The 15,539-nt window shown below is 29.4% G+C and overlaps 2 protein-coding genes across 2 annotated transcripts; one reads left to right on the top strand and one right to left on the bottom strand.

The window, feature by feature from the left end:
* Positions 1 to 1,555: 1,555 nt before the first annotated feature.
* Positions 1,556 to 3,442, top strand: GO595_004868 (Right handed beta helix region; the record flags this gene model as incomplete). The annotated part of the gene is made up of 1 exon (XM_067918047.1): positions 1,556 to 3,442. The coding sequence occupies one exon, from the start codon at positions 1,556 to 1,558 to the stop codon at positions 3,440 to 3,442; it is 1,887 nt and encodes a 628-aa protein (XP_067774886.1).
* A 479-nt stretch (positions 3,443 to 3,921) lies between these two features.
* GO595_004867 (ABC transporter family protein) lies at positions 3,922 to 5,871 on the bottom strand (the record flags this gene model as incomplete). The annotated part of the gene is made up of 1 exon (XM_067918046.1): positions 3,922 to 5,871. One exon carries the CDS (start codon positions 5,869 to 5,871, stop codon positions 3,922 to 3,924), a length of 1,950 nt encoding a protein of 649 aa, XP_067774885.1.
* Positions 5,872 to 15,539: the final 9,668 nt, after the last annotated feature.

Genomic DNA, 15,539 nt, shown 5'->3' with positions numbered 1-15,539 from the left:
ATTATCAATTGGATGGACAAAAGCAATCTTGATCAAAAGTATAGACAAAAGGTTGAAGAATTGTATAATATTCATTAAAGTTATTTTACCATGGCCATTTTTTTAAGTCATGAGAAATCTAATGAGATCACAAAATAATAAATAAAAAATGCTTTTGACTTAATTGAGATAATGCATTATAATGAACTCTTTATTTCTTTTGATAAATATTGATATGCTCAGATAGAACATTCTTTTCATTGTTTTTTATACTATTTTTTACATGTGCACTTTCCCTATTTTAATATTTCTGTGCATGTATGAATGATTGTTTATTCTTGTTTACATAAAAAGATTCACCCAACACTATGATTATGAGTATGTTCTGTTTATCCGCTCCTAAGTGTGATTTTGTTTTGTATTTTTATTTTTTTATTGATCATGATAAAAATATAAGTGAAATGTAATATAAATCGATTTATGATAAGTAATAAGTTTAGAATAAAATGTTAACATTATTATTATTATTAATAGAATATAATTTCAATCATTTAGATTAAACGTTTGATTCTTCTTTCATTAGGTTGAATTTTAAAATTACATATATTTCTATCACTTTTTTCATCAAGCATTTTTGAGTAAATAAAAAATTCATATTTTTTTATTCCCAACCATTTTTAATGTATTTTGATCTTATTAAATCAACTTTGTATAATTAATGAATATAATATTTTCCTGTAAGAATTGATTCTTATAAAGGGAATTAATCATTCAATATCAAAAATAAAAAATCCTTACTAAAAGAATTAGAATACATAACAATGTTAAAAAATTTCTAATCAAAAGATGAAAAAACACTGTTATTTAATGAATTATGTTGTGAATTCTCAATACAAGATATAAAAAAAAAATTACATCAAACAAAGCATATGAAATAAAAAGGATAAAACAAAAAATAAAAAAAAACCAGTATCTAAAAATCAAAAATCCCAAAATGGAAATTATTTATAGAGTTTGAACATATTATATTTGACATGAACAAAAATATTGTTACTCAATCAGTAAATAATTTACCAACTTAATGAAAAATATTCTCTAACATAGAAATTTCATTTTAGCGATGATATTATTTTTTTTTCCAGTAAAAATGAAATCACTAGTGTTTCTAGAAACATATTTAAATTTTGTAAAGGTGATTGAAGCATAATACTAAGTCAAAAATATTTAATGTTTTTGAACAATTTCGAAATAAGAAAAAGCAAGCATCTTGTTATCTTCTTGTGAATATGATTGAATATAATTTGAAAGAAGCAAAAAATTTACCCTATCTAAATCATCCACATATTTTAAATATTAACACAATTTCACTGAAAATTTGATTTACCAAATTATGAACCCATCCAAGAATTATCAAAGAATGATGTTGAACCAAAGATTTTGAGGTTCAAAATAGTAATTTGAAATATCCAAGTGACACCATGTTAACAGTCAAACCCAAATCGAATGTCACCTCGCAGTGAAATTTCAATAGCTCAGAAATTGAGATAAATTCAGAATTCTGAAACGTTTCCAGAAAATGTTTTTGCTTTTTTTGGTTTCGGAACAAATTGTAAGATTCCCTGCAGGCGATTATTTCTTTACCAGTAGGTATACAGTTGAAAGCAATACACATTATATAGCAGAAAAAGGAAGTCGTTTTATTGGCGCTAAAAAACTTCGATTTTGTAGGAAGCTCACTGATGGAACGGTACGAGAAAGAATTGATGAATCTGTCCGCGGCCAAGTTTGGGAATGTGATTTGCGTCAAAATTTAATTCAAAATCCTGAGTATTTCAAAAAGCGTGGATTTGGTGGAAATGAAAAAGGGTCACATGCTCAATTATATATTGATGGTGTACAAATGAATGTACCACAATACCCCAAATTTGGTGAGTATCTTAGAATATTAAATACGACTACATCAGTACAAAATGTCGGTTTTCGCTTCAACAACACACACTTACAAAATTGGGCATCTCTAGATGATATTTGGGCATTTGGAATGTGGAATTATGACTGGGCTGCAAATCACATGCCTGTTACAATTACCAATGACACTGCCAAAGTACCATATAATGTCCAAGGTACACAAGGCCAGCGTTTCTTTTTCTACCACATTCTTGAAGAGATGACAAGTCCTGGTGAATTTTATCTTGATTATAATTCACTCATGGTTTACTTTATACCACCATCCCAAAGTTTCAATGAAGTTCTCTTGTCCACTTTTACTGACAATATGTTTTATGGAACCAATGTTGAAAATGTCACAATCGAAGGATTTAACATTGAATCAACAATTGGCCAGCCAATCTCTATTACGGGAAACAATATCACAATTAAGGATGTCCACATGAAATACCTTGGCACTACTTGTATGTCACTTTCAGGACATGACATATCTCTTGAATCGAGCACTTTTGAGACGGTTTTCGACGGTTGCGTAACTCTTTCCGGCGGTGATCGAGAAACGCTCACATCTTATAATAATAGGATTTATAATTGTTCTTTTGATTGGTTTGGTAATTGGTCACGTGTATACAAGCCTGCTGTCTCTATTAGTGGCGTTGGGATTAATGTTACACATTGTAAGATCACACATTGTCATCATGAAGCATTTGCATTTAGTGGTAATAATCATCTAATTGAGTACAATGAATTTGCTAATATTCTTATGGACACGAATGATGCTGGTGTCATCTATAGTGGACGAGATTATACTGTTCGTGGCACCACAATTCGTCGGAATTATTTCCATGATAATGGTGTTAAAGGACGTGCTAATGTTGCAGTATATAATGATGATTGTCTTTCAGAGACGTATATTCATGAGAACATTTTTGTTAATAATGTATATTCGACGCAAATGGGTGGCGGCCGAGATTTTGTACTTAATAATAATATATTTATTAATAACACGCGCTCGTTTTGGTATGATGATCGATGTGGACGTTCGAAAACAAATAAAGAAACATTATACCAAAGATACGTCGATTTAGGCTATGCGAATTCATCGCTTTGGTTCAAGACTTATCCGGGCTTGAGAATCGTCGATAGCAAATTTAAGGAATCTGGAATCGATATGATGCTTAACTCATCAGGAACTGTCGGCAATTGGGTATCGTTGGATGGAGGAGTGATATCGAAAGGCGTTTCCCAAGAATGGACATTCGGGAAAATGTATAACGTTACAGAAGATGACTTCGTAGATTTCCAAAACGGAATTTATACACTGAAAGCTGAGAGCGATGCGGCAAAAGACGGATTCCCGATTATCGATATTAACGAAATAGGACTAGTGAAATATGTGCCAGAAAGTAAAGGATTAAGCAACGGAACTATAGCTGGAATAGTGATCGGGTGTTTAATATTTGTGGCTATTGTGATCATGATTGTGATAATATTCAAAAAGAAGAAAAGTTATTAAAAATGAAAATGAACGTTGAAATTAAATTATTTTGAATATGAAGAAATTTAACGAAAACCCCTTTAACCATACCCAGCAGAAACATTTTAATAAAATATATTAAATCTCCATTTTTTATCAGTGTTTAACAAGAATTATTCACAAAATCACATAATCCGATCAGTTGTGTATGATTATCTTATGTATTGTTCAATAATCCAGTAAATCCCAAAACTCAAATTGTTAATCATTCAATAAATTAGTGTAAAAATCTTTCAGTGGGATATCCCGCAAATTTGAGTTTGTTAACAATTGTTCTTCTATCTTTTGAAGAGAATATAAACTTGATTCGAAATCGGCGTTTATTCAGAAATAGAGGTATTGATAGTGCTTTTACTTATTGGAAATTATTTGAATTACTTTGTTAACAATGATCACATTGACAATGATTATTTCTATTTAGACTTTATTTATATTAAATTTTTATTTCTATTATAATTTTAACTATCTGATGATTCACTTGATGAAGATGAACTTGAACTTAATTCTTTAGCTTTAACTTTAACTTTATGATTGTTATCATCATCATTTTGTTCTTTTGTTCCTTCTTCAAGTTGTCTTTTCACCAAATCATAGTAATGTCCTTTCTTCTCAATCAGCGACTGATGATTACCAACTTCGACGATTTCGCCTGCATCGAACACATAAATTATATTTGCGTTTCGTATAGTACTTAATCTATGCGCCACGACAACAGCAGTTCGATTCATCATTACTTTGTCCAAAGCAGCTTGGACCTTCTTTTCGCTTGCAGCGTCCAAAGCAGAAGTTGCTTCATCAGTAATCAGTATCACCGGATCCTTAATCAAAGCTCTTGCGATTGCAATTCTTTGTCTTTGTCCACCACTCAGTGTATCGCCTTTTTCACCAACGAAATAATCGAATTTTCCATCCAATTTCTCGATGAATTTTAATGCATTTGCTTTTTCAGCAGCTTCTCGAATCATTTCATCAGTTGCATCTCTAATTCCATATTTAATGTTATTCTTGATACTTAATTGGAACAAAATCGGTTCTTGTGATACTAATCCAATTTTTTGATGTAACCAATGCGGATCTAAAGTTTTAATGTCATGCCCATCTAATAATATTTGTCCATCAGTTACATCATAAAATCGTTCAAGTAATTGTACACATGTCGACTTACCAGATCCTGAATGCCCAACTAAAGCACCCATTTGACCAGGCTTAATAACAAATGATACATTCTTTAATACATATGAATCGCGTGTTGGATATTTAAATGAAACATTTCGAAACTCAATTCGACCTTTAAAGTTTTCTAAAGTTTCTCCTCCATCAAATGGAATCGATGATTCATGTTCAATCATTTCTAACAGTCTTGAGCCTGCATGAATCGCCTTTTGTTCTCCTTGTAATGATGTTTGTAAATTAATGATTGAAAATGAGCCAAATGTCATATAGCCAAACACAGACATTAATGTGCCTGAATCTAATTCGCCTTTATCGACTAATAATGCGCCGTAATATAAATTACCTAATAAGATAACCCATAATCCAATTAATACAACACTGAACATACTGTCTAAAAAGAATCCAAACTTTTTATATTCGCGTGTTGATAAATCAGTTTTATCAGAAAATCGCTTATATTCGGAATCTTCACGATTAAACCCTCGGACAGTTCGAATTGTTGATAACGTTTCTTCTGCGATTGTCATTGAATCTGAAACATATATAAACCGTAAGTTAATATGGCGATCAATAAATTTACTGAATATAAAAATGAAAAATACTGTGTACGGAATAATGCATGTGATAATTAGTCCAAGTTTCCATGCAAAAACATATGTAAGGATAAAACCTGAAAGCATTTGTCCGATATATTGAAACTGATTTCCTTTCGTAATGCCAAAATTATCTTGAACTGATTGTGATTCTTCTCCTAATAATGTTAATATAGTTCCAATCGATGTAACATCAAAATATGTTACTTCGCTTCTCATCAACTTGTCAAATACTTTTGCCTTTAAATCTGTGGTAAATTCAGATCCCACCCGAATCCATAAAAAACTATCAAAAAATTTACATACACAAAGAATAACAGCTACACCTAATAAACCTAAGGAATAGTTTTCTATATCACCAAATACATCAATTTCTCCATTTGATGAAATATGAATTCCTAAACATGTAATAACTTTACCCAAAAATGTAAAAGTAATGATTGGAGCAGCACCAAATATAAAGGAAGGAAATATACCAATGACAGCTTTCCTGTATTTCATTAACATTCCATATAATTTAAGTCTTGCTTTCATTTCTTTCTTTGGATCTAAGTCTCCACTAACTTTTTTTGAAATGATGGTTGTGTCTATTGAACTAAACTCTGAGGAATATGTATGAGCAGCTTGTTCATATATAGACATGAAAAATCTGGTATGGTCATTGAATTTGGTTTTAAACCATGGCCATGAACTTCTCAGAAAATTAAATCACAATTCAAATAATTGAATATGAATAATCCCTTTGAATATATTACAACAAAATTTGACTAGACGATGATTTTGCTTACTTCACTTTTTTCAACGAACTGTTTCTTCATTACCAAAGGTTTTCAAGGTTAGATCGCAAGATTATAATAACCAATGGTAAACTCTTTCATTCTTTATTTTTATATCAATATAAAATACTTAGACTGCCGTGAAACCTGTAGACAGAGAATAGAAATATAGATAAATCTATATGTTAATATATTTTGTTAGCAGATTGAAATATTGACATATGTTCAATCCTAAGAATATGAATTAATTAAAATATGCAAAGAGAATCAAGAAATTATATTGTTTCATGTTAACGTTCTCCTCAGTGAAGTTAGTGAAAACAGGAGTATTGCAAAAATTACAAAATTAAATTGAAAAAAATTTGGTAAATATATCTTACTAAATATGTTCTCTATGAGTAATACTACAGTGTGGGCTTGGGTTATGCTGAGGTGTTGGCCAACACCTTTTTCATTGCAGTCTAATAATATTGTGAATTTGAAAATGCTTTTAGACAAATCCATTTTTTCTCGTATCATAAAATAACAGAAAAAAAGTTTATAATCCTCTCAGTTCTTGATAAAATTAATAATCAAATAAAAGTTTTTTTAAATCGTATGTAATTATTCTAAAATCATTAGATTAAATGTTTACCAATTACATGGTTTAAGGTTTTTGAAATGAACCAGCGAATAATATTGTACCATTCTTATTTGCTATTGTAAAAATGAAAGGATGGTCAGCATTGAATGAAACAGGTTCACTCGAAATCATTGATGCAGTTTCCATTGTAACTACAGCAGTTGCTGCTGCTGCTGTTGTCCCTTTTTCATTTACTTCAATAAATACCTTTTGTAATATATTGGATATGTAAAATTGTCCTTCTTTAGGTGTAAAAACTTCACTAATTCCTAAGTCGATTAATACGTCTTTCAGAGATTGTGTTCCCCATTCGTATTTAAACTTTGGCAAGTTCACAATAACTTTTTCACATTTAAGTTGCTTGATATAATATCCACAATATAATATAAGTGTATCTTTTAATTTAATAAAGGAATTAATGCTTTTACTTTTAGGAAGAAATATATACATACAGTAATCATCATCAGAATAATCCATACAAAGAATTTGGAAGTCAGTATTTTGGTAATGCATAAAATCTCTGGTTTGGGTAATAAATTCAGTTTGTTGCTTGCCTTTAAAAAAATAAAATGTTCGCTCTTTAGTACAATCACAATCAAATTGACGAAACCAATCAGAATTGAAGTAAAGTGCATTTGTAATTACATATTTACAATCAATTAGATCTGAAGGCTGAAGAAGATCTTTGATACATCCTTCTGTTAGTTCGAATACTTTTTGATTGATTTGATCACATCCTGGTTGAGGAAATTCAACAGGAGTAACTTCAATACCAAGAAAATCTTTTAGTGGTTGAAAAATATTTATGTTACTATCTTTTCGTGGCCAAATATTGTTGCAACTTCGGATAACAATTTCAGTTGATTTTTCAATTTTTTTGGATAAATTTTGTAGAGAATTAAGAATATCTTCGGATGTTAAATTCGGTTGCATATTGAGCGCTTCTAAGATTTGCTTTCGAGGGGATTCTGGACATATAGAAGCTACCATTATAAGAGTGACATAAGAAGAATAAGGTGAAATAACAATGTTGTCGTTTTCTTTTAATAATTTTGAAAGCATCTTAAAAGATAGAAGCTGTTCAGGATCATTACTAGCTTCGGGTGGAGACACTAAAGATGAAGAGTGAGATGGACTATTCCCCATTGTGAAATCAATTTTTGTTTGAACAACAATTGAGTTGTCAACATTGAATTTGATTGAAATTACTTGAATTTGAAATAAACTGTAATTCGGTACGGTTTTTTATTGGCAAAAAATAAACCACCCCCAAAAAATTCGTAATCAAATATCCATTCAAAAGTCATTTAACGAAACCAGAGGTTGCTGCGCATTATGAATTACAGTGACTGTATCAAATTGACATTGCTTTGAAACAAGGAAAAAGAGTACATGGTAAAAACACTTTGTTTTGTTCGAAAAATACGACCCTGTACTCATTTTTGTACGTTAAGGCAAAATAACGTATTTTATAAATCATCTTTCTTTAAGGCTAGATATCAATTCAAAATTAAATTTTTAAAATGTGAATATGAAGGATTTGCAGATTTTATTCATTTGACAATTCAGAAAAAATATATTGTATATAATTATGAAAAATAAAGGAAATTAATTTTTTTCGACTATTTCTTCGAATAACCGGAAAATCAAATAGTAAAATCATAAATTTATGCCTCATATCAAAATTGAGAGGCATTCAATCCGAGATAATTTATAGTGGAAGACATTGAGGTTGAACCTCACAAAATCACTGTTTGTATGAAACAAATTAATAAACGGTATTTGTCAAATGAAAAGTTTTTTAAAATCTATTCCTATTGCGCAAAGATACGCATACATCAGACACGTTTACATTACGCTGGGTGGGAATATAAACCTGAGTCAAAAAGTTTTAGATATTTCCAAAAATACAATATATAATTCATTATCAAATCTAATGCCAACGCAAAGAATTTATGAGAAAAAAATCAAAGATGTTCATTCGGTGTACATTCACTGCAGAACAATTGAAGATCCTCATATATCAGGTGAAAAATTAGCTCATGAATTATATGAATTTTTTGGATTGAAAATTTCAGGTAGATTTGTAAATAGGCATAGAAGGGAAAATGGTCTATTTTACAGACCACCAATTCGATCTGTATATATCACACCAGCTGCAGCTCAGAAAAGATATGAATTTACAAAATTTCATATTGAATATAATACAAATTTTTTGAAAACTGTGTTTACTGATGAATCGTGGTTTATTTTGGGACGAAATAAACGCTGGGTTTGGGTTGACAAAACTCGAATAACCAATGAAGTTTTATCGAATCAAAAATCGCATTCACCAAAAATTATGATATGGGGTGGCATTGGATATCAATTTAAAACGGACTTGGTAATCATTGAAGGAACACTGAACTCGGAGAATTATATTGAACAAATAATTTTCGGTTCTAATTTAATTGAAGAAGCAGATAAAAAGTACGGGATCGGCGAATGGACATTCATGCAGGACAATGCTCGTCCTCATATTCCCAAAGAAACAATGTGCGTTTTAAATGAATTGGAGATAAATATTTTGAAAGATTGGCCTCCATATAGCCCAGACTTGAACATTATTGAAGTAGTCTGGGCATTTATGGAAACCAGAGTAGAAGCACTTCAGCATAAAACCATTGATGATTTTAAAAAATTGTAAAAAATGTTTGGGAAGCCCTCCAATGGCGAACGATAAACGGACTTGTCATGAGTATTCCAAAGAGGCTGAGAATTGTTTATGCCACCCCAGATCGAACGATTTTTAGACTTTATGAGATCCAGAATAACTTTTTCAATGATTTTCAATTAAACCATTTCGATTTGAATGAAACATATCATTCGAACTTTTGAAAGGAATGTAAAGTTGTGAAAATATATGTAAACATTTCGAATAATAGCTTTTAGAAAAAAAAAGAGTTCAACCGACGTGTCGACCACTATATAATCGAAAACTTAGAATTCGAATTCAAAAAGTCGATCACATTGTGATGAATTCAATTTCCCACAAATTTTGGATCTTTTCTTCCAGCTTCGCATGATTAATATCTAATATCATCATAAATATCGTAAATGAACATATTCATGATGTAAATGAATATCATTTCTTTTTGTTAAAATATTTATTATATATATTGTAATATGAATCTTCGATAAATCGACTTTTTTACGGATTAAAATATCTTAACTCTGAATAACAAAATTGACATTCCATCCTCTAGGAATTTTAGCAAATCATTTTTGATCTATTATATCAAAATCATATTGAAAAATATTTCGAAATTGAAAACTACATATGAATTTTTTCCAATCCTCTTTTTTTTATCAATTCAAAAAGTGGTGAAAATTGATAATATTCAATTTTTTATTGGAATCAAGTTGATTCATCTGGTTTCCCCAAATAATCAGATGTATCTAGTTTCTCATTTCTTCTTTTGTATTGTGATCTTCGCTCTCTTATTTTTTTTTCAAAATCCACAAATCTCCTATATTTAACAATTTCCTTTGATTTTCGATTTGAATAATTCTGTGATAAATGTTTGGAGATTGACTCAAAATCAATCTCCAATTACTCATCTCGTTAAAATCAAGTAAAGCACAACATAATCGGCACAAAGCTGTTTTCCTCAATGCAAATTCTTTGTTCATCATGTGTGATTTAATTGAACGATAACGGTCATTCAATTGTGTAGAAACCGATAGCTGGCAATTTTTCAAAATAAATGAAGTCTTTCCTAAAAGCTCATGTAAACATTTAAAAGCATTCGAATCGTCATTATATTTCCATTCAAATGTTGATTGTTTGTGTTGAATGCATTTTTCATGATTCTTTTTGTAGTGTTCAAGAGCATTCATCCACAACCGAACTTTTTCGAAAGGTGATGATGAAAATCTTATCAATGAGTCAAGATAGATGAATTTGTAAATCTGATAGTTTTCCATCAGATTTTTTGTCAAAATTAATGAAATGTCGCTCAAAATATTTAATGGTGTGATTAAGCTCCAACATTTCTTCAATTGGCCATATTTTTTTCATTAAGCTTCTCACAGCGCTATCGTTGTCATGGCAATAACCGACAATTCTTGTATCGTCCTTGAAACATTCTGCCAGATTTTTTATGCAAATGACCTTTATATTTTGTGAGCTTCCATTGTAATTTGTTGGATTAGCATTAATTGATCGTTGAAGTACTTCAAAATCTATAATTTTTTTATTTTTTTGTTCAATTGAGGCAACGATACAATGACGACCGTTACGTCGGTGGTCCCAACTACTTTCTAGGCTAATTATTGTGTTCGGTCGCATTAAATTTTCCCAAAATTCAGCACACTCTCTCGCCAATTCTATGATTTTATCGATAACTATATCTACATACCTATAATAAGTAGAATGTGAAGTAGGATTAATATTATTTTGCATAGAGCAACTGGTTTATAAGAAAGACCATAAATCAAAATAAAATAAGCAAACTGTAGATAATTAAGTAAAGATTGGTTTCTATTGTGAATTTTTTCGTTTCCTGTTTGAAAGTTTTGTATTTTTGCTTTTTGTGCTTTCGTCTTTGGCGGCATTACGAAATGTTAACGGTTATGGTTGCCACTTTTTTATCAATAGAGAAGATTGGAAAAAATTTATATGTAGTCCTTGGTTTCGAAATATTTTTCATTACTACATCAACTTTAAGTTTATTATGTTGTTTCCGAAAAAAGGAAAAAAAAATGAGTTAATAAAAAATAAAGGGGGTCACAATCACGTCAGACGATCAAAATCCATCCATTAATGCACGATAAAACGTAAAATATAACACAAAAAGTAAAAAAAAATTGAATTGGAAGCAAACACCGCATATTTTCAACACAGAAATTTCGATTTCCGCACAATAATTAAATGGGTATCAAAATAGACTATTCATTTTTACCGAATAAAGTTTAATTTTACAACAACGAGTCGAAACCTCAGATTTTATTTACAAATCATGCCAATAAATCGAATTATCGAACTCTATTGTTGTACAATTGTCAATAAATACACAGAGATTATGTTATTATATAATATAGTTTCGATTTCACCTACTGGTAGTGGCATAAAACTGCATATGTATTACCCATAATTTCATTATTACCAAAAGACCAACATGGAACTTATTACTCAACTTCAATGCATGAATTTGTAAAACAAATATCTGGTCAAATTGCTTAATTTGGAAGTGGAATGAAAATTGATGTAACTAAAATCATTGGCCCTCTTTCACACATTCGATAAGTCTCTTTTAATCATAGAAATTCACAAATTTTAGTTTTGACTTCTGGGCATCTTCTTTAATATCACAGAAGATCTTCAACACTAGTTCCAGTTATCTTCAATTAAGCTTCTAACCTGATGAACATCAAAATTCTAGTGACAACACATAATTTTGGAAGAATGCAATCAATAAAAACAATGTTCTTAAGAATGCAAATAAAATTGATGCGATTGTCGTTAAAGAATCTGAAATTTCTATTCTTTTGAGTGAAATACATACAGCAAACACAGCTTCATTAATAGTTGTTATATATTTCCCAAATATTATTTTTGTTAAATTTGTACAAGTGAAAAATGCCTGTGAATTAATAATAGATAATGAGTCTGGGAATTTAACATTTAGAAGTGAACTACATTCCGTAAAACAATTTTCACCAATTGATTCGAGGCATTCTCTGAAAACTATGTTCGTCAATGAAGTACATCTTGAAAATCCATTTCTACCAATAGAAATTAACGAATTTGGAAAAACAAGTTGCTTAAGGGAATAACAAAGATTGAATGCACCTTCTCCAATTGAGCTAACATTCGAACCAAAAATAATTTCCTATAACTACTTTCTCTAAAACAATCACCAGGAATTGAACTTATTGAATTGCCAATTTTAAGTGTGATTGCATTCAGAAAATAGAAATTAACTTGAATTTCACGGATTTCATCTCCTATTATGGTGTGCAAAGCCTGATGAATAAATTCTTCATCCGTTTTGAATTCCTCTTCGCTTGTTATTGTGAGCGTTTTTGTTTGATTGTCAAACACTTCAAATGAATGAACCATAAAAACCAAAAACAAACAAACATTCATTGTTTTGATAATAAAAAAAATAAAAACAAACAAAAGGCAAATAATGAAATATTCGAATTGAATTTTTGTATTAACTTATATTTGTTTCTTTAATGAATTTATCGATTTGAATTATATGATTTGTGTATATATCAGCTTTAGACCGATATAAACCGTAATTTGTGTATCGAAAAATAAAGTATTGAAACTGTTTTTTTCAAGAATAGATTTTTTAAAGAAATGGGAGTGCTGAAGAGCTGGTTTGGATCAAAAAAATTTAAAGAAAAGCTTTTTTATTGGGTTTTCATCGAATACATGTTTGTTGTTTTGGCGTATTAGAAAAACAATATCATTTTCAAATTAAATTTGAAAATACTTTTGTGGTTAAAGAGAATAGAGTGCGCATAATTTAGTTGAAACAATTTTTGTTTAAAGGAGATGACTGTGGGATTTTTATGTTTCGTTCAACATTTTTCAGCACAGGGCTTCTAAAAACCGATTTTCTCCAAATTGAAAGAACAGTTTTTAAAAAATTATAAATTAAGCTTTCAGTGTATTTTTCATATCACAATTAATTCAGAAATGCAAAAGTGCTATTTTTTAAAAAATCAAATTTGAATGGGTTTTGAAATAAATTTCACTAAGTCCGTCGCAACAAACTTAGTCAATAAAATTGTATATCATTCAAATGTGGCAACGATAGCCATCAAATATAGCAACAAGCCCAGTGAAATACCTTTCAAAACATATTCATTTTCATCATGAAACTGTTTTTTTAAATTCAAATTTTTCTCACAAAAAGTTAATTTGGCACCCTTTTGCATTTATACCTTACATCTGTATTAATTAACGTTAAATACAACAGAAACTCAATCGCACCAACAGTATGTTATCGGTTATTATTAATGTTAACATTATTATAAATACTAAACACAGAAAATTATGATAAATTTTCTTACCAGAAGTTGTTGAAGCATTAAAAGAACATGAACTTAAAACACATGGACCAGTTGATGAATGTATTTTAATACTATTGCAAGTGATTTCATCAACAAATTTGCATAAAATGTTAACTCTGAAGATCTTGAGCAATTTTGTTTAATATGTTTTAAGGGTGCTGATTCCAATCCGACTTTAGAAGTATTTCATTGTGCATTACAATTTTCATAAACATTAATTTCTCAACCGAAATTTGTTTAATCTTCCCAAGTTGGTAATATAACTTTGGAATTAGCTTTAGTAAAAAAACAAATTAGGAAATTAAAGTCAAAGAAAATAAATTAATTAATAAATGTATATTAATGTTTTGCATATAGAAAGTTACAGAATGTTTTCCACTTAATGAAGAGAAACTTTTTACGTAATGCACGTAAATAAGTTAATGAGAATTTAAGATATAGAAATAATAAAACAGATGAAACACAAAGTTTCGATGATAATGATATCAAATTGGATAATATATATGATGAAGATGGACATGGTCTAAATGATTGACGTGAAATTGTACAGCAAATAATGAGACAAATGCAGAATTTAGATGACGAAGGACTCAAATTCGACAAAATATGTAACATGTATTGAAAGAAGTGCTGAAGAAAAATCAAATAAGAAAAATGATGACGACTAAAGTGATGAATCAGATGGCCTGAATGAAATAGCAGAACATTTCAGAAGAGAAAATTGAAATGTATCAAAAACGCATTCGTTTTGTTTAGAACAATCCATCCACACATCCACCTAATAAATCAATTATTTAACATTATTATGTTTAAAGAATCAACACATAATTATTATTTAATTTTTTGCATTCGTTAATAATACAATAAATTGAAATTTTAATCACGATAACGTATCCAAAAAACAAAAAAAGCTTCTTTTTATTAGAATGAGTTTTAACGGTTAATCCATTTTAAAATCGAAATAAATTCAAATTGGTATACAACTTTTTGAATCAAAAATAATCGTTTGGAAAACCAAAGTCATTTTTGGTGTAATCAAAGACCAAACAACAAAAGAAAAAATGGGAAATGAATAAAAATGGAAATATTTTTATTTTGTGTGTATAATATAGAGTATAAATAACAAAATAAGTTTAACAACATATATTCACAATAAATATAACTTACAAACGAAATCCATGGATTGAAAAAATTATGATGACTCTCTTTTCACCCGGACAGCAAGTAATGTCCATCGGCCATAATTATTAAGCGTCTATAAGCCAGTAATTTTGGCCATCTGCAACAAAAAGCTGTCCAACGTGTTTCTCCACTTTTACTGTATTTCCAACAGGGTGGTTTTTATAACCGTTAAAACTCATTTTTCATATGCCTAATAATGATGCTACCACAAATACAGAAGATAAAAATTCGAATAATCTATCAACCAGCTTGAAATTCTTAATCGAGCTTGAGAAAACTATATTCAGTTTAACCGAAGAAAACATTCAGCCTTCCATTAAAAAAGTATTAAAATTATTTGATTCAAATAATCCCTATACATTTAATACGATTATAAGTAGCATCGTTTATAATGCATTTTCATCACCAAAGCATTTATTTGATATTTACTTAAATTTTTTAAAAACACTTCAATCTAAAGAAGAAGAAATTAATCAAAGTGACGTTAAACTAATTTCAATTTTTGTCAAACGTATATCTACAAAGAACGCACAAGAATCATATTATTTAATCGAGAAACTAATTGAACAAAATTTAATTGATAAAAATATCACAAAAAATATTAATTCAAAATATTTTGCTCATTATAAAATAGAAGAAGAAAACCAAAATCAAACACACAG

This window comes from Histomonas meleagridis (genome assembly GCF_020186115.1).
Source record: "Histomonas meleagridis strain 2922-C6/04-10x chromosome Unknown contig_30, whole genome shotgun sequence".
NCBI classification, from domain to species: domain Eukaryota; phylum Parabasalia; order Tritrichomonadida; family Dientamoebidae; genus Histomonas; species Histomonas meleagridis.
This window is presented reverse-complemented; position numbering and strand designations above follow the sequence as displayed.